Here is a 27,504-nt window from a genome sequence, read left to right on the forward strand (position 1 = left end):
GAACCTTCAGAGAGGCAGACACGCCTGGGAAACCAGAAGAGACTGCACTCTGTGCACATCCAGACGCCAGAGGAAAACACCAAACGCCATCTGGAACCCTGGTGCACGGAGGCTCCCGGAAAGAGGGGCGCAGATCTTCCCGGTTGCTGCCGAGGCGGAGAGGACTTAGGCGGTACCCCACGAGCAAACTTGAGCCTTGGAACCACAGGTAGGACCAACTTTTCCCCTGCAAGAAACCTGCCTGGTGAACTCAAGACACAGGCCCACAGGAACAGCTGAAGACCTGTAGAGATGAAAAACTACACGCCCGAAAGCAGAACACTCTGTCCCCATAACTGGCTGAAAGAAAACAGGAAAACAGGTCTACAGCACTCCTGACACACAGGCTTATAGGACAGTCTAGCCACTGTCAGAAATAGCAGAACAAAGTAACACTAGAGATAATCTGATGGCGAGAGGCAAGCGCAGGAACCCAAGTAACAGAAACCAAGACTACATGGCATCATCGGAGCCCAATTCTCCCACCAAAGCAAACATGGAATATCCAAACACACCAGAAAAGCAAGATCTAGTTTCAAAATCATATTTGATCATGATGCTAGAGGACTTCAAGAAAAACATAAAGAACTCCCTTAGAGAACAAGTAGAAGCCTACAGAGAGGAATCGCAAAAATCCCTGAAAGAATTCCAGGAAAACACAATCAAACAGTTGAAGGAATTAAAAATGGAAATAGAAGCAATCAAGAAAGAACACGTGGAAACAACCCTGGACATAGAAAATCAAAAGAAAAGACAAGGAGCTGTAGATACAAGCTTCACCAACAGAATACAAGAGATGGAAGAGAGAATCTCAGGAGCAGAAGATTCCATAGAAATCATTGACTCAACTGTCAAAGATAATGTAAAGCAGAAAAAGCTACTGGTCCAAAACATACAGGAAATCCAGGACTCAATGAGAAGATCGAACCTAAGGATAATAGGTATAGAAGAGAGTGAAGACTCCCAGCTCAAAGGACCAGTAAATATCTTCAACAAAATCATAGAAGAAAACTTCCCTAACCTAAAAAAAGAGATACCCATAGGCATACAAGAAGCCTACAGAACTCCAAATAGATTGGACCAGAAAAGAAACACCTCCCGTCACATAATTGTCAAAACACCAAACGCACAAAATAAAGAAAGAATATTAAAAGCAGTAAGGGAAAAAGGTCAAGTAACATATAAAGTCAGACCTATCAGAATCACACCAGACTTTTCGCCAGAAACTATGAAGGCCAGAAGATCCTGGACAGATGTCATACAGACCCTAAGAGAACACAAATGCCAGCCCAGGTTACTGTATCCTGCAAAACTCTCAATTAACATAGATGGAGAAACCAAGATATTCCATGACAAAACCAAATTTACACAATATCTTTCTACAAATCCAGCACTACAAAGGATAATAAAGGGTAAAGCCCAACATAAGGAGGCAAGCTATACCCTAGAAGAAGCAAGAAACTAATCATCTTGGCAACAAAACAAAGAGAAGAAAAGCACACAAACATAACCTCATATCCAAATATGAATATAACAGGATGCAATAATCACTATTCCTTAATATCTCTCAACATCAATGGCCTCAACTCCCCAATAAAAAGACATAGATTAACAAACTGGATACGCAATGAGGACCCTGCATTCTGCTGCCTACAGGAAACACACCTCAGAGACAAAGACAGACACTACCTCAGAGTGAAAGGCTGGAAAACAACTTTCCAAGCAAATGGTCAGAAGAAGCAAGCTGGAGTAGCCATTCTAATATCAAATAAAATCAATTTTCAATTAAAAGTCATCAAAAAAGATAAGGAAGGACACTTCCTATTCATCAAAGGAAAAATCCACCAAGATGAACTCTCAATCCTCATCTTTGGTTGGTTTATATACAAGTGTGCAATTTCTAGGCTTGAAAGTAAAATGATGCTATCTGGTGCTGGATAGAGGAGCCTTATTTTTTATTATGGCAGCTTGCTATTTTTGTAACATGGTGATTTGATTGAACACAATAAAGTACAGTAGTAACTGATCTCCCCTTCTTCCTGGATGAGTGAGGATATGATTAAATGTTGATGTCAGCATCCTTGAGCATATTCAGATGAGCTTCTGCTTCTGTTGAAAAGGATGCTGTGTTTGATTGTGGTCTGAAGCTTTGAAGCACTACTTGGCATCTCCTTCCTTGGAGGTCTCACTGTTTAAACATAACAGATTTGATAGCTTGTTGGTAAGGTGAGGTCCAGCTTGTCTCCACTAGGTCATCTTCATGTGAATCCGGTGGTTATACGGTTTTGTTCTAGGGATATTTCATTTTTTTAATAACGGTTTTAGCTGACATTCATGGAGAGAATGAATCCTTAGAACTGTGCCACTAGTGAAAGGAAATCCTGTCTAGAGTATGTTTCTTTACAAAGCTGTGTCACACCATCCTTTGGGCCCTCTGCTGGAAAAGTAGAATCAAGTCTCAAATAATGCCTTTTAAATTGTATCCTCTAGTATTATAGATGTAGGACAGTACTGTATCATACCTCTGTGATGTAAAATAGCTTGTACCTGCTTTATGATACGTAGTAGTGACCGTGCTTTATCAGAGCTGTTTTTAATGATGTTGCTCAGAATGTTTTCTTTCCAGATGATGATTGAGAAGCTAATTTAAAAAAAATGGTGCCAGGTACCACAAGAGTAACAGAACTGTGCTGTTTTCTCTGGTTTTGTTTTTTTACTTTTTTTTTTTTTTTAATGGAGTGTGCTGGATGTCTCTACAGTTTTTTTCAGATGACTGCAGAACCTGGAAAAGCTGTTGCTGCTGTTGATGCATAACACACTGCTATTATTGGTCTTTTTATATAAATATAAATATATATATACAGATATATAATTTGAATTTTTTGAAACTTTAGCTGTGCTGTCAACTTTGGAAAAAAGTATCCCCGTTTACTGTGTTGAGTTGGCACTGTACAGAAATTGACAGCCATATTGGTCTAGAAATGTTGAACTTAAGTTTTTTCCATTTGTACAGGGGTAACACACTGTATTAAATATGTAAGGTCTTATATACGTGGGTTTGATTACAAAAACTAATAAAGTATTCTCTAAATTTAAAAAATAAAAAAAAATAAAAAAGTATAGTTGTCTTTTACCTCGCTAGGTCTGTACCACGGTGTCCCAAGATATCTGCTAGATATCTTGGCGGAAACTCATCCCAACTCCTGGGCGGCCCAGACCAGTCGCCACATACTCCATTACATTACTTAAATCTACACATTAAAGAACACACAACACAATAATCTTTGACCCAATTGGTAAGATATAATTGCCCATTTAAACATACAAAACCTGGTACCATTCATCCCTTAAGAACATTGATAACAACCTGTAAATACACAGAGCAGAACCTTTTTTTTTTTTTTTTATTAACTTGAGTATTTCTTATATACATTTCGAGTATTATTCCCTTTCCTGGTATCCGGGCAAACATCCCCCTCCCCCTCCCCTTCCTTATGGGTGTTCCCCTCCCAACCCTCCCCCCATTGCCGCCCTCCCCCCACCAGTCTAGTTCACTGGGTGTTCAGTCTTAGCAGGACCCAGGGCTTCCCCTTCCACTGGTGCTCTTACTAGAATATTCGTTGCTACCTATGAGGTCAGAGTCCAGGGTCAGTCCATGTATAGTCTTTGGGTAGTGGCTTAGTCCCTGGAAGCTCTGGTTGCTTGGCATTGTTGTACATATGGGGTCTCGAGCCCCTTCAAGCTCTTCCAGTTCTTTCTCTGATTCCGTCAACGGGGGTCCTATTCTCAGTTCAGTGGTTTGCTGCTGGCATTCGCCTCTGTATTTGCTGTATTCTGGCTGTGTCTCTCAGGAGCGATCTACATCCGGCTCCTGTCAGTCTGCACTTCTTTGCTTCATCCATCTTGTCTAATTGGGTGGCTGTATATGTATGGGCCACATGTGGGGCAGACTCTGAATGGGTGTTCCTTCAGTCTCTGTTTTAATCTTTGCCTCTCTCTTCCCTGCCAAGGGTATTCTTGTTCCCCTTTTAAAGAAGGAGTGAAGCATTCACATTTTGATCATCCGTCTTGAGTTTCATTTGTTCTAGGCATCTAGGGTAATTCAAGCATTTGGGCTAATAGCCACTTATCAATGAGTGCATACCATGTATGTCTTCTGTGATTGGGATAGCTCACTCAGGATGATGTTTTCCAGTTCCAACCATTTGCCTACGAATTTCATAAACTCGTTGTTTTTGATAGCTGAGTAATATTCCATTGTGTAGATGTACCACATTTTCTGTATCCATTCCTCTGTTGAAGGGCATCTGGGTTCTTTCCAGCTTCTGGCTATTATAAATAAGGCTGCAATGAACATAGTGGAGCACGTGTCTTTTTTATATGTTGGGGCATCTTTTGGGTATATGCCCAAGAGAGGTATAGCTGGATCCTCAGGCAGTTCAATGTCCAATTTTCTGAGGATCCTCCAGACTGATTTCCAGAATGGTTGTACCAGTCTGCAATCCCACCAACAATGGAGGAGTGTTCCTCTTCCTCCACATCCTCGCCAGCATCTGTTGTCCCCTGAGTTTTTGATCTTAGCCATTCTCACTGGTGTGAGGTGAAATCTCAGGGTTGTTTTGATTTGCATTTCCCTTATGATTAAAGATGTTGAACATTTCTTTAGGTGTTTCTCAGCCATTCGGCATTCCTCAGCTGTGAATTCTTTGTTTAGCTCTGAACCCCATTTTTTAATAGGGTTATTTGACTCCCTGCGGTCTAACTTCTTGAGTTCTTTGTATATTTTGGATATAAGGCCTCTATCTGTTGTAGGATTGGTAAAGATCTTTTCCCAATCTGTTGGTTGCCGTTTTGTCCTAACCATAGTGTCCTTTGCCTTACAGAAGCTTTGCAGTTTTATGAGATCCCATTTGTCAATTCTTGATCTTAGAGCGTAAGCCATTGGTGTTTTGTTTAGGAAATTTTTTCCAGTGCCCATGTGTTCCAGATGCTTCCCTAGTTTTTCTTCTATTAGTTTGAGTGTGTCTGCTTTGATGTGGAGGTCCTTGATCCACTTGGACTTAAGCTTTGTACAGGGTGATAAGCATGGATCGATCTGCATTCTTCTGCATGTTGACCTCCAGTTGAACCAGCACCATTTGCTGAAAATGCTATCTTTTTTCCATTGGATGGTTTTGGCTCCTTTGTCAAAAATCAAGTGACCATAGGTGTGTGGGTTCATTTCTGGGTCTTCAATTCTATTCCATTGGTCTATCTGTCTGTCTCTGTACCAATACCATGCAGTTTTTATCACTATTGCTCTGTAATACTGCTTGAGTTCAGGGATAGTGATTCCCCCTGAAGTCCTTTTATTGTTGAGGATAGCTTTAGCTATCCTGGGTTTTTTGTTATTCCAGATGAATTTGTAAATTGTTCTGTCTAACTCTTTGAAGAATTGGATTGGTATTTTGATGGGGATTGCATTGAATCTGTAGATCGCTTTTGGTAAAATGGCCATTTTTACTATATTAATCCTGCCAATCCATGAGCATGGGAGATCTTTCCATCTTCTCAGGTCTTCTTCAATTTCCTTCTTCAGTGTCTTGAAGTTCTTATTGTACAGATCTTTTACTTGCTTTGTTAAAGTCACACCGAGGTACTTTATATTATTTGGGTCTATTATGAAGGGTGTCGTTTCCCTAATTTCTTTCTCGGCTTGTTTCTCTTTTGTATAGAGGAAGGCACCTGATTTATTTGAGTTAATTTTATACCCAGCCACTTTGCTGAAGTTGTTTATCAGCTTTAGTAGTTCTCTGGTGGAACTTTTGGGATCACTTAAATATACTATCATATCATCTGCAAATAGTGATATTTTGACTTCTTCTTTTCCGATCTGTATCCCCTTGACCTCCTTTTGTTGTCTGATTGCTCTGGCTAGAACTTCAAGAACTATATTGAATAAGTAGGGAGAGAGTGGGCAGCCTTGTCTAGTCCCTGATTTTAGTGGGATTGCTTCAAGTTTCTCTCCATTTAGTTTAATGTTAGCAACTGGTTTGCTGTATATGGCTTTTACTATGTTCAGGTGTGGGCCTGAATTCCTATTCTTTCCAGGACTTTTATCATGAAGGGGTTTTGAATTTTGTCAAATGCTTTCTCAGCGTCTAATGAAATGATCATGTGGTTTTGTTCTTTCAGTTTGTTTATATAATGGATCACGTTGATGGTTTTCCGTATATTAAACCATCCCTGCATGCCTGGGATGAAGCCTACTTGAAGCCATCATGGTGGATGATTGTTTTGATGTGCTCTTGGATTCGGTTTGCCAGAATTTTGTTGAGTATTTTTGCGTTGATATTCATAAGGGAAATTGGTCTGAAGTTCTCTTTCTTTGTTGTGTCTTTGTGTGGTTTAGGTATAAGAGTAATTGTGGCTTCGTAGAAGGTATTCGGGAGTGCTCCATCTGTTTCAATTTTGTGGAATAGTTTGGATAATATTGGTATGAGGTCTTCTATGAAGGTTTGCTAGAATTCTGCACTAAACCCGTCTGGACCTGGGCTCTTTTTGGTTGGGAGACCTTTAATGACTGCTTCTATTTCCTTAGGAGTTATGGGGTTGTTTAACTGGTTTATCTGTTCCTGATTTAACTTCGGTACCTGGTATCTGTCTAGGAAATTGTCCATTTCCTGAAGATTTTCAAGTTTTGTTGAATATAGGTTTTTATAGTAAGATCTGATGATTTTTTGAATTTCCTCTGAATCTGTTGTTATGTCTCCCTTTTCATTTCTGATTTTGTTAATTTGGACGCACTCTCTGTGTCCTCTCGTTAGTCTGGCTAAGGGTTTATCTATCTTGTTGATTTTCTCAAAGAACCAACTTTTGGTTCTGTTGATTCTTTCTACTTGGTTGATTTCCGCACAGAGCAGAATCTTAACATCACCTACCATGGCTTCTCCCCTCTCTGTGTCTCTCCCATCTCTGTTCTAGACTCCTCCTCTTCCTTCAAACTTCTCTCCCACCCATCCTTCCTTCTCCTCCAATGACAGGCCTCCTCCTATCTGGTACCTGCCCCTCACCTGTACTTTACAAATGCAATGGGGAGGTGGTTCTGGTGAAGTCACCTGAGTTCTGAGTATGTGACTAGGCAGCTGTCCTTGGGGCAGTGGAATTAGCATCAAAATATAGGTAACTCCAGGGCAAACCACAACACCTGCACGCAGGGCTTTTTTTTTTTTTTTTCAGAGACTTGTGGTTGGAGAAGTTTAAGAGTCTTGATTCTGTCGGTCACATTAGATTTCCTGCAGTCTTCCTTGCTTCTCCTCCAGGTTGCTTGGAAAAGGACTCTGCATTTGTGTTAACTACGTGACTGACTCTCATATCTCATAGAGTAAACTGAGATCCTCAGAGAACAAGAGACATTTTCCTGATCTCTTCCCTTGCCTTTATGTTTATCCTTTTGTCAGGTCTTAGCACCTTTGATTTTTGTTCCATGAAACATTCTAGGTTCTTCCTGAACAATATTTTTCCATTTTCAGGTCTCCATATGCTTAGTCAAATCTGAATAATTGTAGATCAAAACTAAGAGCCCTGGGCAGTAAAGGCCAAGAAGATTCTAAGAAAGAATCCAGGTATTTTAGAAGGATTTAATAAGGGGTGGGATGGGTTACAACTGTCAGTAGAAAGAGGATATGAATTTGGTTTTTGCCAGATCCTATTCCATTAATGATTCTGGAAAATTTCACTGTGAATTATATTAAATGTAATGATATGGATTTCCTATGGTAGGCAGTGCAGTCAGCAGTCAGTTGATGTCAAATTTGATTAGTTTTGAGGCTCTGAAATGGCTGTTGCCCATTGAAAACACAGTTTCTTTTACGATAGTGAAAGCAGCATCAGGCTTTGGTTGTGACAATGGGCATTTACCCATGAAGCAAATGTCCGTACTGGATTCCCTCCTAGGGCCTGTGACCTTCCGTTTTGGATTTTAGCCAGGTTCTCACTGTAAACTCTGCATTTTTTCCTATGGAGCTAGCCTTAGCTTGAACCAGAAAATATTGTTACCCACAAATAGTCTTGCCACTATGATACTAGTGGCCATGCCTTGCCTGACCGATTGAGATTATAGCACACAGGATGCAAATCTGGATATGGCCATGGATAACTTTGACCTCAGCCCCAGGTTGCATAACAGTTTTTGACACTATGAATGTTACCACCAGAGAGTCCATCCAAGATATTTGCTGACAGAGTGAATGGTCGGATCTGAGTTATTTTTCCCAGGAAGGTGCACTTGCTTTCTGACTTGCCTATTCTGTCCACTCTAAATGTCTTTCTGCCCTTGAATTGTGTTCTCACTGATGCACTGTGTTAAATTAGTCCTGATTAGAGTAGAATAATTCCCTGTTGACCTACTTTGAACTGTTTGCTTTAGTTTTGTGTCTCTTCGCATTAGTATTGTGAGCTATTTTTCTTTCCTTCTTACATTCCAGAGAGCTTTTATACTGAGCAATGTTACACATTTCATAGGGCTGTAAATGTACCTTTATTTCTTCTATTGTAATTGTTGTCTGGGAGGCTCACTGCCTCTGTCTATATACCTTGACTTAGTCCTGTAAGCCTCTAGCCTCCAAAGGCCTAAAGTGTTTTCTGAAATTTGCTGCTGAATAAACTCCCCATTTCTTGTTCCTTCTCAATTTTTTTTAACAGGATATTTTCTTTACTTAGATTTCAAATATTATCCCCTTTCCTGATTTCCCCCTGGAATCCCCCTATCCCTTCCACCCTCCCCCTGCCTCTATGAAAGTGTTCACCTACCTACCCACGCCCTCCCATCTCCCCACCCTGGCATTCCTCTACATGAGGGCACTGAGCCTTCATAGGGCCAAGTGCCTCTCCTCTCATTAATGCCTGATAAGGCTATCCTCTGCTACATATATGACTGGAGCCATGGGTCCCTCCATGTATGTTCTTTGGTTGGTAGATTAGTCTCTGGGAGCTCTGGGGTCTAGTTGGTTGATATTGTTGTTCTTACTATGGGGTTGCAAACCCCATCAGCTCCTTCAGTCCTTTTTATAACTCCTCCATTAGGGACCCTGTTTTCAGTCCAATGGTTGGTTGAGAGGATATGACTCTGTATTTCTCAGGCCCTGGCAGAGTTTCTCAGGAGACAGTTATATCAGGCTCCTATCAGCATGCACTTCTTGGTATCCACAGTATTGTCTGGGTTTGGTGACAGTATATGGGATGAATCGCCAGGTGGGACCATCTCTAGAGGACCTTTCCCTTAGTCTCTGCTCCACACTTTGTCTCTGTATGTGCTACTGTGAATATTTTGATATCCCTTTTAAGAAGGATTGAAGCATCCATTCTTTGGTCTTCCAACTTCTTGAACTTCATGTGGTCTTTGGATTGTAGCTTGGGGAATCTGAGCTTTTGGGCTATATCCACTTATCAGTGAGTGAATACCATGTGTGTTTTTCTGTCATTGGGTTACCTTGCTCAGGATATGTTCTAGTTCAATCCATTTGCTTATGAATTTCATGAAGTCGTTTTTGATAGCTGATAGATATATCACATTTTCTGAATCCATTCCTCTGTTGAAGGGCATCTGGGTTCTTTCCAGCTTCTGGCTATTATAAATAAGGCTGCTATGAACATAGTGGAGCATGTGTCTTTGCTGTATGTTGAAGCATCTTTTGGGTATATGCCCAGAAGTGGTATATCTGAGTCCTCAGGTAGTACTGAGTCTAATTTTTGGGAGACCCTCCAGACTGATTTCCAGAGTGGTTGTTCCAGCTTGCATTCCCACCAACAAGGGAGAACGATTCCTCTTTCTCCACATCGTTGCCAGAATCTGTTGTCACCTAAGTCTTTGCTGTTCTGACTGGTGTGAGGTGAAATCTCAGAGTTGTTTTGATATGCATTTTCCTAATTACTAAGGATGTTGAACATTTCTTTACATTCTTCTTGGCCATTCAATATTTCTCAGTTGAGAATTCTTTGTTTAGCTCTGCTCCCCATTTTTAATAGGGTTATTTGATTCTCTGGAATCTAACTTCTTGAGTTCTTTGTGTATATTGGACATTAGCCCTCTATTGGATGTAGGATTGGTAAAGATCTTTTCCCAGTGTGTTGGTTGCCATTTTGGCCTACCGACAGTGTCCTTTGTCTTACAGAAGCTTTGCAATTTTTTGAAGTCCCATTTGTCGATTCTTGATCTTACAGCATATGCCATTGGTGTTTATTTAGTTCAGGAAATTTTCCCCTGTGCCTATGTGTTCAAGGCTCTTCCCCACTTTTTCTTCTATTAGTTTGAGTGTTATCTGGTTTTATGTGGAGGTGCTTGATCCACTTGTGCTTGAGTTTTGTACAAGGTGATAAGAATGTATTAATTTGCATTCTTCTACATGCTGACCATCAGTTGAACCAGCACCATTTGTTGAAAATGGTGTTTTGCTTTTTTTTTTTTTAAACACTGTATGGTTTTAGCTCCTTTGTCAAAGATCAAGTGACCATAAGGATGTGGGTTCATTTCCGCATCTTCAATTCTATTCCATTGATTTACCTGCCTGTCTCTGTACCAATACCATATAGTTTTCATTACTATTGCTGTGTAATACAGCCTTAGGTCAGGGATGGTGATTCCCCAGGAAGTTCTTTTATTGTTGAGGGTAGTTTTCGCTACCCTGGGTTTTTTGTTAATCCAAATGAATTTGCAAATTGCTCTTTCTAACTCTATGAAGAATTGAGTTGAAATTTTGATGAGGATTGCATTGAATCTGTATATTACTTTTGGAAAAATGGCCATCTTTACTATATTAATCCTGCCAATCCATGAACATGGAGGATCTTTCCATCTTCTGAGATCTTCTTCAACTTCTTTCTTCAGAGACTTGAAGTTCTTGTCATACAGATCTTTCGTTTGCTTGGTTAGAGTCACACCAATGTATTTTATATCGGTTGTGACTATTGTGAAGGGTGTCATTTCCCTAACTTCCTTCTCAGCCTGTTTATCCTTTGAGTAGAGGACAGCTATTGATTTGTTTGAGTGAATTTTATAACCAGTCACTTTGCTTAAGCTGTTTATCAGGTTTATGAATTCTATGTTATACAGACAGAAGAGTCTTGCTCCATGGTGTTTTCTTGTGCATTGGTGATACTATAAGTATGGCAGTGTATTATACAAAAGGTCTTACCTTCTAATTGACTGGGAATTTTCCTGAACCTCACAATGAGAGTGAATGCAACTTTAGGAAATTTCAGATTTAAACATGCTATCCCACTGTGCACTTAACTTGGTGGTTTGACATACTTTTCAGGGAATAAGGTAAAAACAAAAGGTATTTTCCTTGGTTTTACTTGCTATCAACTTACAAAGCCTAACATGGTATATAGCTACAGTTGTAATTCATGTACTTTTCCAAGTCCCACCCAGAAACTGCATGAGTATCATTTGCTGAAAGCATGAAATTCAGAGGCTTAAAGCAACCTTCTAAAATTAATATGCCATTATGGATATCGGTTAATAAACAGTAATGTTTGTGAGTATTTGATTTGATCAATTGAAGCCAGTGGCTTCATCCTTTGTAAAACTGTTAAAGATTTCTACACAGTATCCCATTCCATACCCATGTGATGTTTTCCCTGATGTTCCATAAAGACGGTAAAGCTGTTTCTTTAGTCCAGCCAGGAAAATACAATCAGAGAAGAGAGTGAAACAATCAGAGTACACAGATAGACACATACACAGAGACAGAAGGCAGAAACACAGGAGAGAAACACAAGACAGCCTTCAGGCAGTTACAGATTCAAAGGTAGGCAATAGATAGAGGATTGAAAGCACAGGGAACATAAATTAGAGAATTGCAATTTGGACTTATCTTTAGTTAAGTTGTTCTGAGGTAAAGGCTTCCATTTCTTTCCTTAACTCAGATTCATTATTAATTACCAATATGTTTAATCAATTCTCAAATGGAAGATCTATTAGCTGGTGACATGTCTTTTTTTGGATAAGCATAGTATGCGGAAGAATAAAACTACAATGGGAAACAAGTCTCCCTGCCATCTTATAAAGTTTCCATGGCCTCAGGAATCTGTACTTTAAGGACAGATGCCCAGTTCTGGCCTTCTGTTTTTGAGCTCTCACCTTCATCCTGAGCTGCAATTCATTTAATGTGTCACAATCATCACAACAGGTTTTGAACCTCAGAATTCACCTGAGAAACCTGGGCCTCATTATAGTCATGAAAAGAGTTGATTTCCCAGGTGGAATCTCTAGAGACTTGGGTAATGCTGGAATCTTCTTCCCTAGCTTATGCAGACGTGCATGTGTGTACAGAGAAAATTATACAGAACAACCAAGAAACCATCTGTGAACAAATGGCTGAACAGTGTCGACTGTATTGTAGTTCTATCTCGAGTTTCCTTCCTCTCTCTCTCTCTCTCTCTCTCTCTCTCTCTCTCTCTCTCTCTATCTCTCTTTCTTTCATCTTTCTTTCTTTCTTTTCTTTTTTTTTGAAAAAAATCTAGACAGATTTCTATAGAAGTTTCTCTATTTTACCTCTCCATTCAAGCAGTAAATAATCTTGTTCCTTAATCTAACATTTTTTTTAATTCCTAATTTTCTTTGCCTGAGTCATCCAACTCCTTAACCTTTATTCAAGCCTGATATTCTATCTCCCACAGGTTCTCTATGAGTTGTTATTATTTGCCTTGCTGAATTTTCTTTCCAGGGTTTTTATGTTTTATTATTTTTTTCATGTTTCCAACCACTTTTTGAACTCAGCTTTCATACCCTATATTGTTGTCCTCTTGTCCTTCAGGCATCTGCTTTTTTTTTTTTTTTTTTCTTGCCCGGGAACCATTTTGTTCCTCTCTACTTCAAGTTGATTTACATGGTCTACAGGATTTGATCTCTTTGATCATACCTCTGGTTTTACAGTTCTGTGTCTTGGATATCCTGTAAATTGCCTTCATTAGGGAATACATAAATGTTTGTGGTTTGAGCCAAGGGCATTTGATGTTTGTTTTACATTGTTTTGGGAATTTGAACTGAGCATCAGAGTTCAGAGGGATTGCTCTCTTTGTGCATTTTTAACCTAGGGTGCTAGACTGGCAATGTGAGAAGTTAGGTAGGATAACAGGGTTCTGAAGAGTTCAGAACACAGGTGCAGTGTCCTACTACATCGAGTTCTGGTCTAGTCTGGCAGCAAAATCGTCGGGAAGCTGTGCGGGGTAGGTCCTGCGCTCCTGACAGCTGCAGTTGTGTGGAAGGCAGCCTGCAACAGAGTTGGGGGAGTGGTTCCGATCGGGAGCGGGGGCACACCTGCCTGATCCGAGGAGTTTAAGAAAAAGACAAAATAAAAACAAGTGAACCATCAATCAAACACACAAGCACAGAAAAATTCAAACCAACAACAAGAACAACAAATCTGTGAAGAATTGGGAAGCTAATTAATTAAAAGGTCCCGAAGTATGTGGGATCAAAAGAGTCATGTAACAGGAAGCTGCTGAATATTGGGAGGGACCAGAAGGGGTTGCTTGGAGGAACCTGGCTGAAGTGACAGGAAGTTCCACCATTCCAGTGTTCTCGTGATATCTTGGATGCCTCGTGGTCGGTGAGTCCTTGTGGAAGACTCGTCCTGAGTATTTGGGATACCTGAAATCTTGTCAAGCTGCAGTTGCTTTGCTGGCTTTCTAGAATATTCAGCAGCTTGTCCAGTCACCTGCCAGGTCAGAGGAGCTGCTGTGGTGAGAAAAGTTCAGGAGCAGAACCGGGGTGTGGGTCAGGGCTGCATTTTCTGTGGTTGCTCTCTCAATTCTGTTGTGCATATCCTACCATTGTCAGGAAGTTTGAAATTCTATGAACTCAGGATTATGGTAATGCTTTAATTAATTTTATGGTTGCCAGCATATGTTTCTAAAATAACAGTGTACGTCCTTTGCAGTATCTGCAGTTTGTAAATGGGAAGTTCTCCTTGCTAAAGCCTTAATTAAGCTCCTGGAATTCAAATTTTCCCACGTTTCTAAAGTACTCTGTTCCTCCTTTTGCCAGTTTATTTCCCTTTCTCGAGGGGATTGATAAGGCATCCTGAGAGAGCATATGAGGACCAGTGCAGATTTGATTGATGTAGAAAATACAGGCTGTCAAGCACCATCATATGGATGTAAATATTAACCTTCACTGAGTAAAGTTATACTCCTCATTAATTTTACAATGAGGTGTGTGCAGACTTTGATGTAAACACAGCATTCAGAAATATGTCGTCATTGGCTTAGCTATTAAGATTGCAGCTTAGGTTTGAATGAAAAATTAAGAAAGACATGGAGCATGGTTTTGATGTTGAGAAGATACTTTGAAGGTTCTGTTAACCCTGAGTGTCAACAGGGAAAAAACAATTCCACTCTGAGCGCAAGCATTTTTAAATATTATGTCCTATCCAAGAGATGGACTTTGAACAGTTGCTACAGGGGATTGTGTAGACCAGTGTAGTTTCCAGTGAGGCTTTATTATTTTCCTAAGACTTGCAACTGGAAGCTTTCTAGGAAGATACTTGTTTCTTGGGCAGCTGGTACTTAATTTTTGACTTTTCAGCCTGGAGGAGAAAGCTGTCAGAGTTATCTGTTTGGATCCAGACTGAACCAGGATGTGTGTTTTCTGAGATAAGAGTATCTTAAAGGAAAGGAAGACAGAGGGGTTGGCTTAGAGGGAACCAGGAGCCTAGAAAGTACCTAAACAACAAGGTATGCATTGAAATGTTAAAAAGACACCACAGTTAGCCATTCCTCCTGAATTCCTTTGAATCCCTCCAGGTTCAGCCCAGGATGCTGTAAGAGGATGGTATCAGGCTAAGATATTTTTCTAAGTAGAAAACTTTCTATAGGTTAAGACAGAATTAGACAGCATCTTTTGAATAACTAAGATTGCTCACTTTCATAAGAAAAATGATTCCTTGGTTCGTAGAAAGCACTCTGCCCATGCACATCCCTGGTTTGTTGAGTTCTGCTGTGTGCACCAGTTGCAGGTATGGGAATGCTTAGACACTTCATGCAGGGAGTTTTTTCTGAGACTTCTTGTGGAGAAGTTCAACAGTCTCGATTCTGTGGGTCACAGTAATTCTCTTGCAGTCTTCCTTAGTCCTCCTCAGTGTTGCTTTAAAAAGGACTCTATGTGTGTTAACTGTGTGAATGACTTTCACATCTCATAGAGTAAAGTGAAATGCTCAGAGGAAAAAGGACCCCAGTGCAGAGGAATGTTGGATGGGGGCGGTAAGGAGGAGTAGATGGAGGGGGACACCCTTTTCGAGGAGGGGAGTAGATAGGGGTCTTATGTGCAGGAAACCTAGAAATAGAATAACATTTGAAATGTAAATAAAGAAATATATCCAATAAAAAAGGAAGAAAAGGAGACATTTTCATGATATCTTTTCTTTCTTTCATGTTTATCCTTTTCTCTGGTGTTGGCATATTAGATTTTTTTTTTTCTGTTTTGGCTTTTCTTTTGCTTGTTTGCTTCTCTTTGTCCTTTTCTTTGTTTATTTGTTTTTTCTCTTGCAGATATTATAAAGTTCCTAGAGTTTACTGGAAGCTGTGCTGTCTAAATCCCCTAGTGCTTACACTTTTAGGTGAATGGCCTTTGCACATGAAGTACCCTTGAGCATGTGTACAGTTACGTTCTCTTCCTTCTCTGTCCCATCCCTTGTTGTTCATGTTCCCTTTCCTTCCCTTTCTCCAACAGCTGGCCATTTACTCAGCACTCTCTGAATTCTCAATTTCCCTTTACAAACCATGTTTGAGTCAGGCTGAAAGCACCTCCATGCTCCTTGTAGACAGAATTATTTAAATGCATTTCCAGTATTTCTACATATAGGAGTGTAGCAGTTGTAAATTCCCTGTTTGGCCTTTCCTTTTAGAGTGACTTTTGACCCTCTTCCAGGGCCATCTTTGTATTTCCTTTGTAGGCTGACCTCAGTATAAACCAGTAAAGTTTCTGTTACCTACTTGTCACTATTACAGTGGCAGTCATCCATTGTCACACAGGTTCGTGTTTCACCACAAGGCATCAGCATCTAGAGAAAGCCATAAGGACTCGTTATACTCAGCAGTCTACAGAGCACTTTTTAGCAGTTTGTAGTCTACACCAACATATGCAAGACTCTTTTAGCCACGGGGTGTTCTTCTGACTTCTCAGATTATTCTTTAGGAATATATAAAATGCAGTGATATTTTCTGGTATTTTTCTATAGATTATTAACTGCATTATACAATTGGAGTATTCTCTTGGGATATTTATAGTTCTTGAGTTGAAGAATTATGTTTTTTTTAATATTCATTAATCATCTTTATTTTTTCCTCCCTGATCATAACCAATAACAACTTACCACCCTAGTTGGTGACAACTATAACCTATCAAATGATCAAAACCATCCACCCTAATTTAAAGGACTGGGATGATGGTCTTCTTCTTTTTTTCTTTATTAACTTGGGTATTTCTTATTTACATTTCGATTGTTATTCCCTTTCTGGTTTGTGGGCCAACATCCCCCTAACCCCTCCCCCTCCTGTTCTCTATGGGTGTTCTGCTCCCCATCCTCCCCCCATTACTGCCCTCCCTCCAACAATCACATTCACTTGGGGTTCAGTCTTGGAAGGACCAAGGGCTTCCCCTACCACTGGTGCTCTTATTAGGCTATACTCTGCAGCCATTGAAAGACCCCCAGAGCGGGGAGACCCTCACTCAAGTCTCGGGATGATGCGACCCCCCAAGAACTCACGTGAGACCGTCCTTGCTGTAATAAACATGAGGTTTATTGATAGGAACCAGTGCACTGGGGTCGAGACTCGTATCCCATGCAGGGGCAGTGGAGTTCGACCCCGAAAGGCTGGGAGAAAGGGTATTTAAAGGGAGAAACCACAACCCGAGCGGGCAGGGATGGTGTCATTGGAAAGTGTCGAGAATACTAATGAAAAATCACAAGGAGGAGCTTCCTGTTTCTCAAGATTGTTAAACTTTATGGTCCATCAGTTCCTGGGAGGAGCTTCCTGCTTCTCAAGATTGTTCTCTAAGGGCCTTATCGTAAGTCCTTTTATCTAGTTCCTGGGAGAGCAGGCTCAAGAAATGTGACCTTTTACCTACAGGTAGAGGGCAGGGTCTGGAATTTGAGGTATTTAGGGCTTTCTTAAACTTCTGACTTCTTAGCTGCATTTTTTATTCTTTCACCATAAGTGACTTTCTACCATCCTCCTTGATTTTGTTTTCACATTACAAAGATCAACTACCATAAAACATGTACTTCTTATAGTCTTGTGAACTTATACACCAGTCCTGTTAGCAATCTGCATGTGGGTCTGAAACATGTAAATCCATCAACATGCAAATTCCTGGAACTGTAATAAAAGTTAACCAAACATTTAGAATATTGGAAAACAACTGGCTTAAAGTTTTAATATAAGGAAATTCCATTTAAAGACATTCTTGGCTTTAATTGCAATATTCTACATATTAATCCATTCATGTGGGTAGCAAGGGGTCAAAATCAGTGCATACAAATGTGTGCATGGGAGTTAGAAAACAAGACCGTATTGATAGGAGAAGTAAATTGGAAATATAAGTTTTATCTCATGTAAAATCGAAAGCCTTTTTAGATGATGATGAAAATTGACAGCTTACTATTTTGCAAAAAACAAAAAAAAAACCAAAAAAAACCATATTTCTCAGATAGAAACTTTGTACTCCAAGACAACAGGACACACATGGAAAATAGGTATACTGTGTCAGCCTGGTAGAATGAAGAAGAATCTCATCAACGTGTATTCTAGTGTGATGGCTGATGAAACACCATTCACTTCTCGGCATCAATCATGGTAGCCACTAGCCATTTTTCCATGACTCTAGACCCAGGGAGATAAGTTCTCAGTAAAACCCTGAGTAATTGTGTTTTACAGCAGGTATTCATGTGCTCTGTGTTTGTGCCTGGTGCCTGCTGACGTTAAAATAGACCTCAGATTGTACTCCTATTCCCTACACACTAAGTATGTGACTCCATGCTCACAATTCTGTAGAAATAATAAACATATTTGGCAGATATAACCTTTGTACTCCTAGACAGCAGGACACACATGGAAAATAGATATCCTGTATCTGCCTGGTAGAATGAACAGGAATCTCATCAAAGTCTCATATATTGTATTCTAGTGTGATGGCTAATGAAACACCATTCAATTCTGTGCATTAATCCTGGTAGCCACTAGCCATTTGTCCTTCACTTTAGACCCAGGGAGATAAGTTCTCAGTAATAACCCTGAGTAACCGTGTTTTACAGCAGGTATTCATGTGCTCTGTGTTTGTGCCTGGTGCCTGCTGATGTTAAAATAGACCTCAGATTATACTCATATTCCCTACACACTAAATATGTGACTCCATGCTCACATGTCTGTGGAAATGTTGACAAGATTCCTCATATTTTGTTTGTAATGTCCTTCTATGTGGTTTAGCATTGTCCGTAACTACGTTGTATTAATTTCATCTTTGTAGTTTTCAAACCTGGTTGTGAAATTTCAAGAACACTTCCAATATTTGAATCTGGGAAAAGAACACAAAAAGAATGAGTGTGGCTCCGGTAAACACTCTACAGGTCGGTATGCTGTCCACATTTCTTTGGAAAATCCCCTTTTTATTCTAACCATTAAATAGTTTTATTATCTATATGTGGTAATATTATCTTAACTTGTTTTCTTCTTTTCTTTAGAATGAAGAATGGTTTATCTACTCTTTGTTTCCTGTTCTACCAAACTATCTATTACATAGGGACATACTGAAAGGTTCTGATGATGTTTCTACATTTCTTTTTTATTGGTTATTGTATTTATTTACATTCTAATGTTTTCCCAATTCCCAGTTCCCTTTTTTCAGCTAAACTTCTATCCCTACCCCCTTCCTATGTGAGGATGCTCCCCCACTCTCAGAACTACTGCTGTCTGTCTTTCCTAGCATCATCCTATCCTGGGATATCCAGCCTCCTCATGGACCTCCCCTCACATTAATGCCAGATAAGAAAATCTTCTGCTACATATGCTGCTTGGGACTTGGGTCCCTCCATACTATTTGGTTGCTAGTTTAGTCTCTGGGAGCTCTGGGGTGTCTGGTTAGTTAATACTGTTGTCCTACCTATGGGGTTGCAATCCCCTTCAGCTACTTCAGTCCTTCATCTAACTCTTCCATTGGGGTCTACTTGCTCAGTCCAGTGGTTTGCTGTGAGCATCAGATACACATCTGTTTTGGTCAGACTGTGCCAGAGCTTCTCAGTGAATAGCTCTACCAGTTTCCTGACAGCATGGCTTCTTGGCATCAGGAATACTGTTGTGTAGAGATGGGATGGATCCCTAGTTGGGTAGTCTTGGGATGGCCTTTTCTTCAGTATCTGTTCCACTCTTTGTCCTTTCTTTTCATTTCAACAGGAACCTTTCTGGGTTAATATTGTAGAGATTGGTGGGTGACCCCATCCTAGGACTAGGAACTGTGCCTCTCCAGCGGATATGGTTACTATAGTTTCTCTCTCCCCTTTATTGTGTATTTCAGCTCACAAAATCTCTGTTGTGTCCTGGGGTCCTCTTGCTTCTTGGGTATCTGGGACTTTAATGGCTACCTCCACTTTCCCAGCCTCCACTTCTATACACATCTGTTAAATTTCCTATTCTCTGTATATCTCCCAGGTCTTCTCCCATAATTGATCCTTCGCTCCCTTTCCCCTCACACTCCTCTCTCCCTCTTAAGTCCCTCCTTCCTTTTCCCTTCTGTGATTTTTCTGTCACTCCTTTTAAGTAGGACTGAAGCATTCATGGTTTGGGCAGAAACATCCATGGTTTGGGCTTCCTGTTCACCTTCATAAGGTCTGTGAGCTTTATTATGGGTATTTATTACTTTTAGTCAATATCTACTCATCAGTGGGTTCATGACATGTGTGTTCTTGTGTGAATAGTTACCTCACTCAGGATGATATTTTCGCATTCCAATAGCTAAGTCATATTCCATTGTGTAAATGTACCATATTTCCTGTATCCATTCCACCTCGGAGGGACATCTAGATTGTTTACAGCTTCTGCCTATTATAAATAAGGCTGCTATGAACATAATGAAACATTTATCTTTGCTGTATGTTGGACCATCTTTTAGGCATGCCCAGGAATGATATAGATGGGTCCTCAGGTAGAACTATTTCCACTTTTCTGAGGAGCCACCATACTTTTCCAGAGTGGTTGTAACAGCTTGCAATTGCACCAGCAGTGGAGGAGTTTTCCCCTTTGTCCACATACTAGCAATCATATGCTTCACCTGAGGTATTGATCCTAGCCATTCTGACTCCTGTGAGGTAGAGTCTAAGGATCGTTAATTTGTGTTTCCCTGATGACTAAGGATGGGAACATTTCTTGAGGATCTTCTTAGCTATTCCAGATCCCTTACTTGAGAATTCTTTGTTTACCTTTGTACCCCATATTTTGATAAGGTTATCTGACTCTCTGTAGCCTACCTTTTTCAGTTCTCTGTATATATTGGATATCAGCCCTCTGTTAGATATAGGCTTGGTAGAGATCTTTCCAGTCTGTAGGTTGCTGTTTCGTCCTCTTATCTGTTTCCTTTGCCTTTCAGAAACTTTTCAATTTTATGAAGTTCCATTTGTCATTAGTTGATCTTAGAGCCTGAGCCATTGGTATTCTGTTCAGGAAATTTTCCCATTTGCTGGTGTATTTGAGGACTTTTCCCACTTCCTCTTGCATTAGATTCAATCTATCCGGTCTTATGTGAAAGTCCTAGAAGAATTTGCACTTGAGCTTTGTATAAGCAAAAAAGAATGGATCAATTTGCATTATTCTAAATGGAGACTGCCACTTGAACCAGTGCCATTTGTTGAATATCTTGATTGTTTTCCACTGGATGGTTTTGACTTCTTAGTTAAAGATCAGATGACTGTAGGTGTATGGGTTTATTTCTGCTTCTTCAATCCTATCTCATTAATCTACCTGCAATGTGTCTTTAGCAAAACCATACCTTTCTTTTTTACTACTATTGCTCTGTAGTAGAACTTGTGGTCAGGGATGGTGATTACCCCTGAAATCCTCATATTGTTAAGAATAATTTTCCCTATGCTGGGGTTTTTGCTATTCCAGATGTATTTGAGAATTACATTTTCTATCCCTCTGAAAACTTGCATTGGAATTTTGATGTGTATTTCATTGAGCCTGTAGACTCCTTTTGATAAGATGGCCATTTTTCCTCTTAATCCTAATGATCCCTGAGCCTGGGATATCTTTCCATCTTCTACAGTCTTCTTGTAATTCTTTGTTCTGAAATTTTGTTATTTCTCTATTTTCAATTCTGATCTCAATTTGGATACTGCCTCTAAATCCTCTGGTTAGTCTGGCTAAGGATATATCCGTCTTGTTATTTTTCTCAAAGAAGCAACTCTTGGTTTTGTTGATTCTTTGTATACTTCTCCTGGTTTCTTCTCAGTTAATTTTATCCCCGAGTTTGATTATTTCCTGCAGGCTACTCATCTTAAGTGCAATTATGTTCTCTCTGTTCTAGAACTTTCAGGTACCCTTTTATGCTGCTAGTGTATGATCTCAGCAATTTCTTTATTGAGGCACTCAGAGCTCTGAATTTTTCTGTTAGCAGTGCTTTCATTGTGCCCCATAAGTTGGGGTATGTTGTACCTTCATTTTCATGAAATTCTAAAATGTCTTTAATTTCTTTATGTTTTTCCCTGACCAAGTTATCATTGCGAAGAGAACTATTCAGCTTCCACGTGTATGTGTGCTTCTTCTTGTTTTTATTGAAGACCAACATTAGTCTTTTGTGATATGATAGGAGGTCTGGAATTATTTCAATCTTTTGGTATCGATTGAGGCTTGTTTTGTATCTGATTATATGGTAGTTTTAGCGATGGTACTGTGAGGTCCTGGAAACAAGGTATATTTTGTTTTAGGATGAAATGTTAGATATTAAATCTATGTGATTCATAAGTTCTGTTATGTTCACTCTGTCTCTGTTTAGTTTCTGTTTCCATGATCTGTCCATTTGTGAGAGTGGGTGTTGAAGTCTCCTAGTATTATTGTGTGAGGATCAATGTGTGCTTTCTGCTTCAGTAACATTTCTTTTATAAATGTGTCCTTTTGGAGCATATATGTTCAGGATTGAAAGTTCATCTTGGTATTTTTTCTCTTTGATGAGTGTGAAGTATCCTTCCTTATATTTTTTTGATAACTTTTGGATGAAAGCAGTTTTATTTGATATTAGAGTTGTGCTCCAGCTTTGTTTTGTGGGACTATTTGCTTGGGAAGTTTCTTTCTAATTTTGTTCTCTTCCTTTCCTTAGAGGAAAGAATTGTTTATCTGTTCTCTTTCCTTGTCCTCAAAGTGATGTTATACATAGGGAAAAACTGAAGGGTTGTGATCATGTTTGTTTCTTTCCAATATTTTCCTCTTTAAGTATGTAAGTGTTCATCTGCATGGTTTTACGTACACTGAATGATAAATTATGCCTCTAGGTCCCTGAGTTCCACACCAAACTCTTGTGTTTGAAGTCACAGCTAGTGTCTATATCTCTTAATCATTTTTTCATGCCCCAGGTTTATATTTCTGATGCTCATTTGTAATAGAAATAATATGTAACCTAAATATCATAGTTTTGAAAAGCAAGAAAGAATTTTACATAACACTTTTCTGTGCATGTGACCATCTGGATACTTGAATGAGGATATTTTCCAAAGAAAAGAAAATAACGCTAAAATTACAACAACGAAATTTTCAATTAAGTCATTGCCATGAGGAATAATATATTCCATATTTATGAAAATGTAGCATAATTATCCCTCCATTAAAAAAGCTTTAATCAAAGAAAATTATTCTACCACATCAAAATGCATTGTGACATAGAGCATTCATTTTAACATCCATATCTAAGTATTCTTTTGTGAAAGATCATATGAAACTCATGAAATCTGTATTATATATATTGCCTGTGCCAGGTTTTATCGAACTTTGAATAATTTAATTCCCTGTAGTAGTGTTTTTCTTGGTTGTGTATATATTTACATAAAATAGTTTTCCTCAGTATTTGATTCCATGTGTCACTTGGAATGTTTAATATATGTTCTGACGTTGCCCTCCTTTTTCTGTTTATTCTTCCTGCCAGAGGTTTTCAGCAGAGATTATTGGATTTTAAAGAACTGAGTATAAAATCCGTTTTGTAGTACCATGTGGTTGCATGCAAACAAATTTCATAATAGAGAACTTTAAAAGATAATGTACAATCCAAGCTGCTCAAAAATATTCAAATGTACTGATGTTACCTTTGCTGCTAAGGTCTCAGAAAACCACAGAAAATTCATGAATGTCAGAGCCTTCATACATGAGAGCATTATTGTAAATCATTCCGTAGATTATCTATGGAAGAGCAGCAGTTCATAACTTTTGACTCATATCCACGAAACTTTGAAACTATATTTGTCCTTCAATATTTTCCTTTCCTAATGTATGTAACAAAGTATCTCCAATTCTTTAGCAGTATTTATTGATATACAAAAGCAATTTTGTACAGTAGGAAATCAGTACTTTTCTATTACAGGGTTTCTTAACCTTTCAGGATGTGGCTCCAGAGTTCACACTAGAGGAATGGGAAAGTCTCAGTTTTTCTCAGCGGGCACTGTACATGGATGTGATTTTGGAGACTTACAACAATCTATTGTCTGTGGGTAAGAATGCACTTTTTGTCTAATTCCTGAATCATACTTTTAATTTTCCTACATGGTATTTATGTAAACTTTCTGAAATACACAAGTACAAGTACAAGGGAATTTTTCTTAGAATGATAATTTTTTAATGGTATTTTCATTACATTTCTCTGCTTTCTTTAGTAGAGTTACCAGTGTTATATTGTCTGAGATCTTTCAGTACCTCTTATCTAGCTTTAAATGCAAGATTCTGATTAAAAACAATATAATGCTCAGAACAAGGAATTATATTTCTGGACAGGTAATATTCGGAGCACATTATATTTTATTGCAGTAATCTCTTTACTTACTTATAATTTTTAATATTGTAAAATGTTTTAAGTAGATATTGAGTTGTCAGTTTGGAGAATTTTAATTTTGATTATTTATTTGCATTTTGATATGTGGTCTCGGAGTTTAGTGCTCATACAGCATGTACTTTATCCTCAGCATTTTGGAAGGTGACAAAAGCACATGTATAGGATTGATTTATGATTATGAATTTGTAGCTGACCACAGCTATACAATGTCACTTTGAATCAAATTATAATCAAAAGTTAAGAGATATGTTATTCAGAGAGCTACTTTGTGTATGTTCAATACTGATTGATGATTTTTTGTCTCTCCTGCTAGGTATAATTTTTAAGATAATATTTTGAAGTGTATTGTCATTCCTTTCAGTTGATGTAGATCAGAATTGAGATACCTCTGAGGATCCAAGTCATGATTATGAAAAGAGTAAAATCAATTTTTACCAGATAATTCGGCAAACACCCATTATTGAATCTCTCCCCAGTGCAGTAATCCCTGTCATCCCTAATTGCACTTTTATTTTTCAGTAAATCATCTGATAAGTGGAAAACATGGGAAGGTCTTGGAACAAGACACAGAGTGCATTGTCCATGAGCATGTGAATATCCAAGAGAAGTTTTGTAAATGGGATAAGATTAGCAAAATGACTCTTGAATCCACCCAAAGTACCCCTTATAAAACTCATCTCCGAGATCCCTCCCTTCAATCTTCAAACCTGAAAAGACATAGAGATGGGAAAATGAGAGAAGTTTACAAATATAACGACTGTGTACAGTTTTCAAATGAATATGCTATCATTGGTGTAATTCCCAAAATCGACATAGAGAACAAAGAATATAAAAATACAGAATTTGATAACGATTTTGTCTTTAAACATAAACTGATGCTGAAACAAGACATTAATGGTAAGAACCTTCACCAATGTAATGAATGTAAGAAATGCTTTACCAGAAAAGAGAATCTTCATTTGCATCAGAGAATTCATACAGGAGAGAAACCTTACAAATGCAGTGAATGTGACAAATGCTTTGGCCACAAACTTAATCTGAGAATTCATCAGAGAATTCATGCAGGAGAGAAACCATACAAATGCAGTGAATGTGATAAATACTTTGGCCACAAACTTAATCTGAGAATTCATCAGAGAATTCATACAGGAGAGAAACCATACAAATGTGGCAAATGTGAAAAATGCTTTTGCCAAAAATCCCATCTTAATAGTCATCAGAGAGTTCATACAGGAGATAAACCTTACAAATGCAGTGAATGTGACAAAAGCTTTGTCCACAAACTTAATCTGAGAATTCATCAGAGAATTCATACAGGAGAGAAACCATACAAATGTAGCGAATGTGACAAATGCTTTATCCATCAGGTTCGTCTGAGAATTCATCAGAGAATTCATACAGGAGATAAACCTTACAAATGCAGTGAATGTGACAAATGCTTTGGCCAAAAATCCCATCTTAGTAGTCATCAGAGAGTTCATACAGGAGAGAAACCTTTCAAATGCAGTGAATGTGACAAATGCTTTGGCCAAAAATCCCATCTTAGTAGTCATCAGAGAGTTCATACAGGAGAAAAACCTTTCAAATGTAATCAGTGTGACAAATACTTTTCCCGAGAAGCCTATCTTAGTATTCATCAGAGAATTCATACTGGAGAGAAACCTTACACATGCAATGAGTGTGACAAATGCTTTACTGAAAAAGGCACTCTAAGAAACCATATGAAAATTCATACCGGAGAGAAACCTTACAAATGCAGTGAATGTGACAAATGCTTTGGCTACAAAGGTATGAGAATTCATGAGAGAATTCATTCAGGAGAGAAACCTTACAAGTGCAGTGAATGTGACAAAAGCTTTACAAATAGTAACAGTCTTAGAAAGCACCAGACCACTCATATAGATGAGAAAGTTTAGAATTTGCAGTGAATGAGAAAATCCTTTACCAAGGATTGTCATTTTAGAATTTTCCATAAAATATATACATGAGAGAAATTCTTCAAATTCAGTGATGTAGTATAAATTTTTTACTTTTGCTCTATCTCTTAGGATTCCACAGACAATACATATAGAAGAGAAACTTCACAAATGCCCTGTCTACAGAAATTATCTTTGACTTCATCTTATGTTAAAAATCATCTGTACATTTATAGTGAGGAAAGTGTTTCCACCAGGAAAAAAAGTGCCTTGTGTTTTAAATAGGCTCTATTCTTTACAATACTTGAGGTTCTACACTATGGAATTTTATGCGTACAGAAAACTTGTGAAAACCTTCATGCCTTGTTCAAATCGTAGATAATGTCAACTATTTCTGCTGGGATATACTCTGAAATTGTGACAATGTAGGAAAGTTTTCACTAAAACTTGTACTTGTTCACCTTCAAATATTTCAAGATAAAGATAAAGTGGTCTCTCAGGATAGATATACATCTGGTTCCTGTCAGCACCTCTTTGCTTCATCCATCTTATCTAGTTTGGTTGCTGTATATGTATGGGCCACATGAAGGAATCAGAGAAAGGATTCAAATAGCTGAAAGGGCTTGAAACCCCATTTGAACAACAATGCCAACCAACCAGACCTGGGCTCCAAATTCATAGGTAGCAATGAATAGACTAGTAGGGGCACCAGTGGAAGGGGAAATCCTTGGCCCTGCCAAGGCTGAACCCCCCAGTGAACAGGATTGTTGGGGCGGCAGTAATAGGGGGAGGATGGGGAGGGAAACACCCACACAGAAGGGGAGGGTCAGGGGTTAGGGGGATGTTGACCTGGAAACTGGAAAAGGGAATAACATTTGAAATGTAAATAAGAAATAACCAATTTAATAAAGATGTAACAAAAAGGTAAAATGGTTAAGCCTGAATACAATATTTTTGGACAATTTACTTGAAACTAAAATAAATGAATCCAAAGGAAAACTAGTTAAAGTATGTAAAACACATTTCAGACTATTTAATAATACTGACAGCATTTTGTATATTTAATTCACATGAAGAAATTGAGACAAATAATACTTAAAAGAGGATCTGATACACTGAGCCACCAAAATTGGACATTCTTCATGCTATAGAAATGCCTACAGATATGCAGTGTACATGGAGCATCCAGTATTCATAACTCCTATTAAATGCTGGTTTCACATATCAGGGTAACAACTGATTATTATACTCCTTATTACCAATTGATTGACCCAAATTCCAATAGCACTCAGAGCAGTGCTACCCTTTGGCACATATTATAGATGAATATGGTGTCCTGTGCTGTTGTACCTTCAGACTCCACTCTACTACAAGGAATGACTTAGATTTCCTTTCTATTTCATAAATCATTTCTGGAATGATAATATTTTATACATCTCACAATGAAAATCCTAAAGAAATGTTCAACCCATTATCAATGCATTATCT

The 27,504-nt window shown here is 38.7% G+C and overlaps 2 protein-coding genes across 2 annotated transcripts in view; both read left to right on the forward strand.

Moving 5' to 3' along the window:
- LOC103692519 (60S ribosomal protein L9 pseudogene) overlaps positions 1 to 27,504 on the forward strand; it is a 1,198,372-nt gene that overhangs the window by 939,479 nt on the left and 231,389 nt on the right. The window lies entirely within an intron of this gene.
- Positions 18,618 to 26,016, forward strand: Rex2l5 (reduced expression 2 like 5). The gene is made up of 3 exons (XM_017593970.2): positions 18,618 to 18,647; positions 23,636 to 23,762; positions 24,620 to 26,016. Exons 1-3 carry the CDS (start codon positions 18,618 to 18,620, stop codon positions 26,014 to 26,016), a joined length of 1,554 nt encoding a protein of 517 aa, XP_017449459.1.

The sequence above is a fragment of the Rattus norvegicus genome, chromosome 5 (assembly GCF_036323735.1).
Source record: "Rattus norvegicus strain BN/NHsdMcwi chromosome 5, GRCr8, whole genome shotgun sequence".
NCBI lineage: Eukaryota > Metazoa > Chordata > Mammalia > Rodentia > Muridae > Rattus > Rattus norvegicus.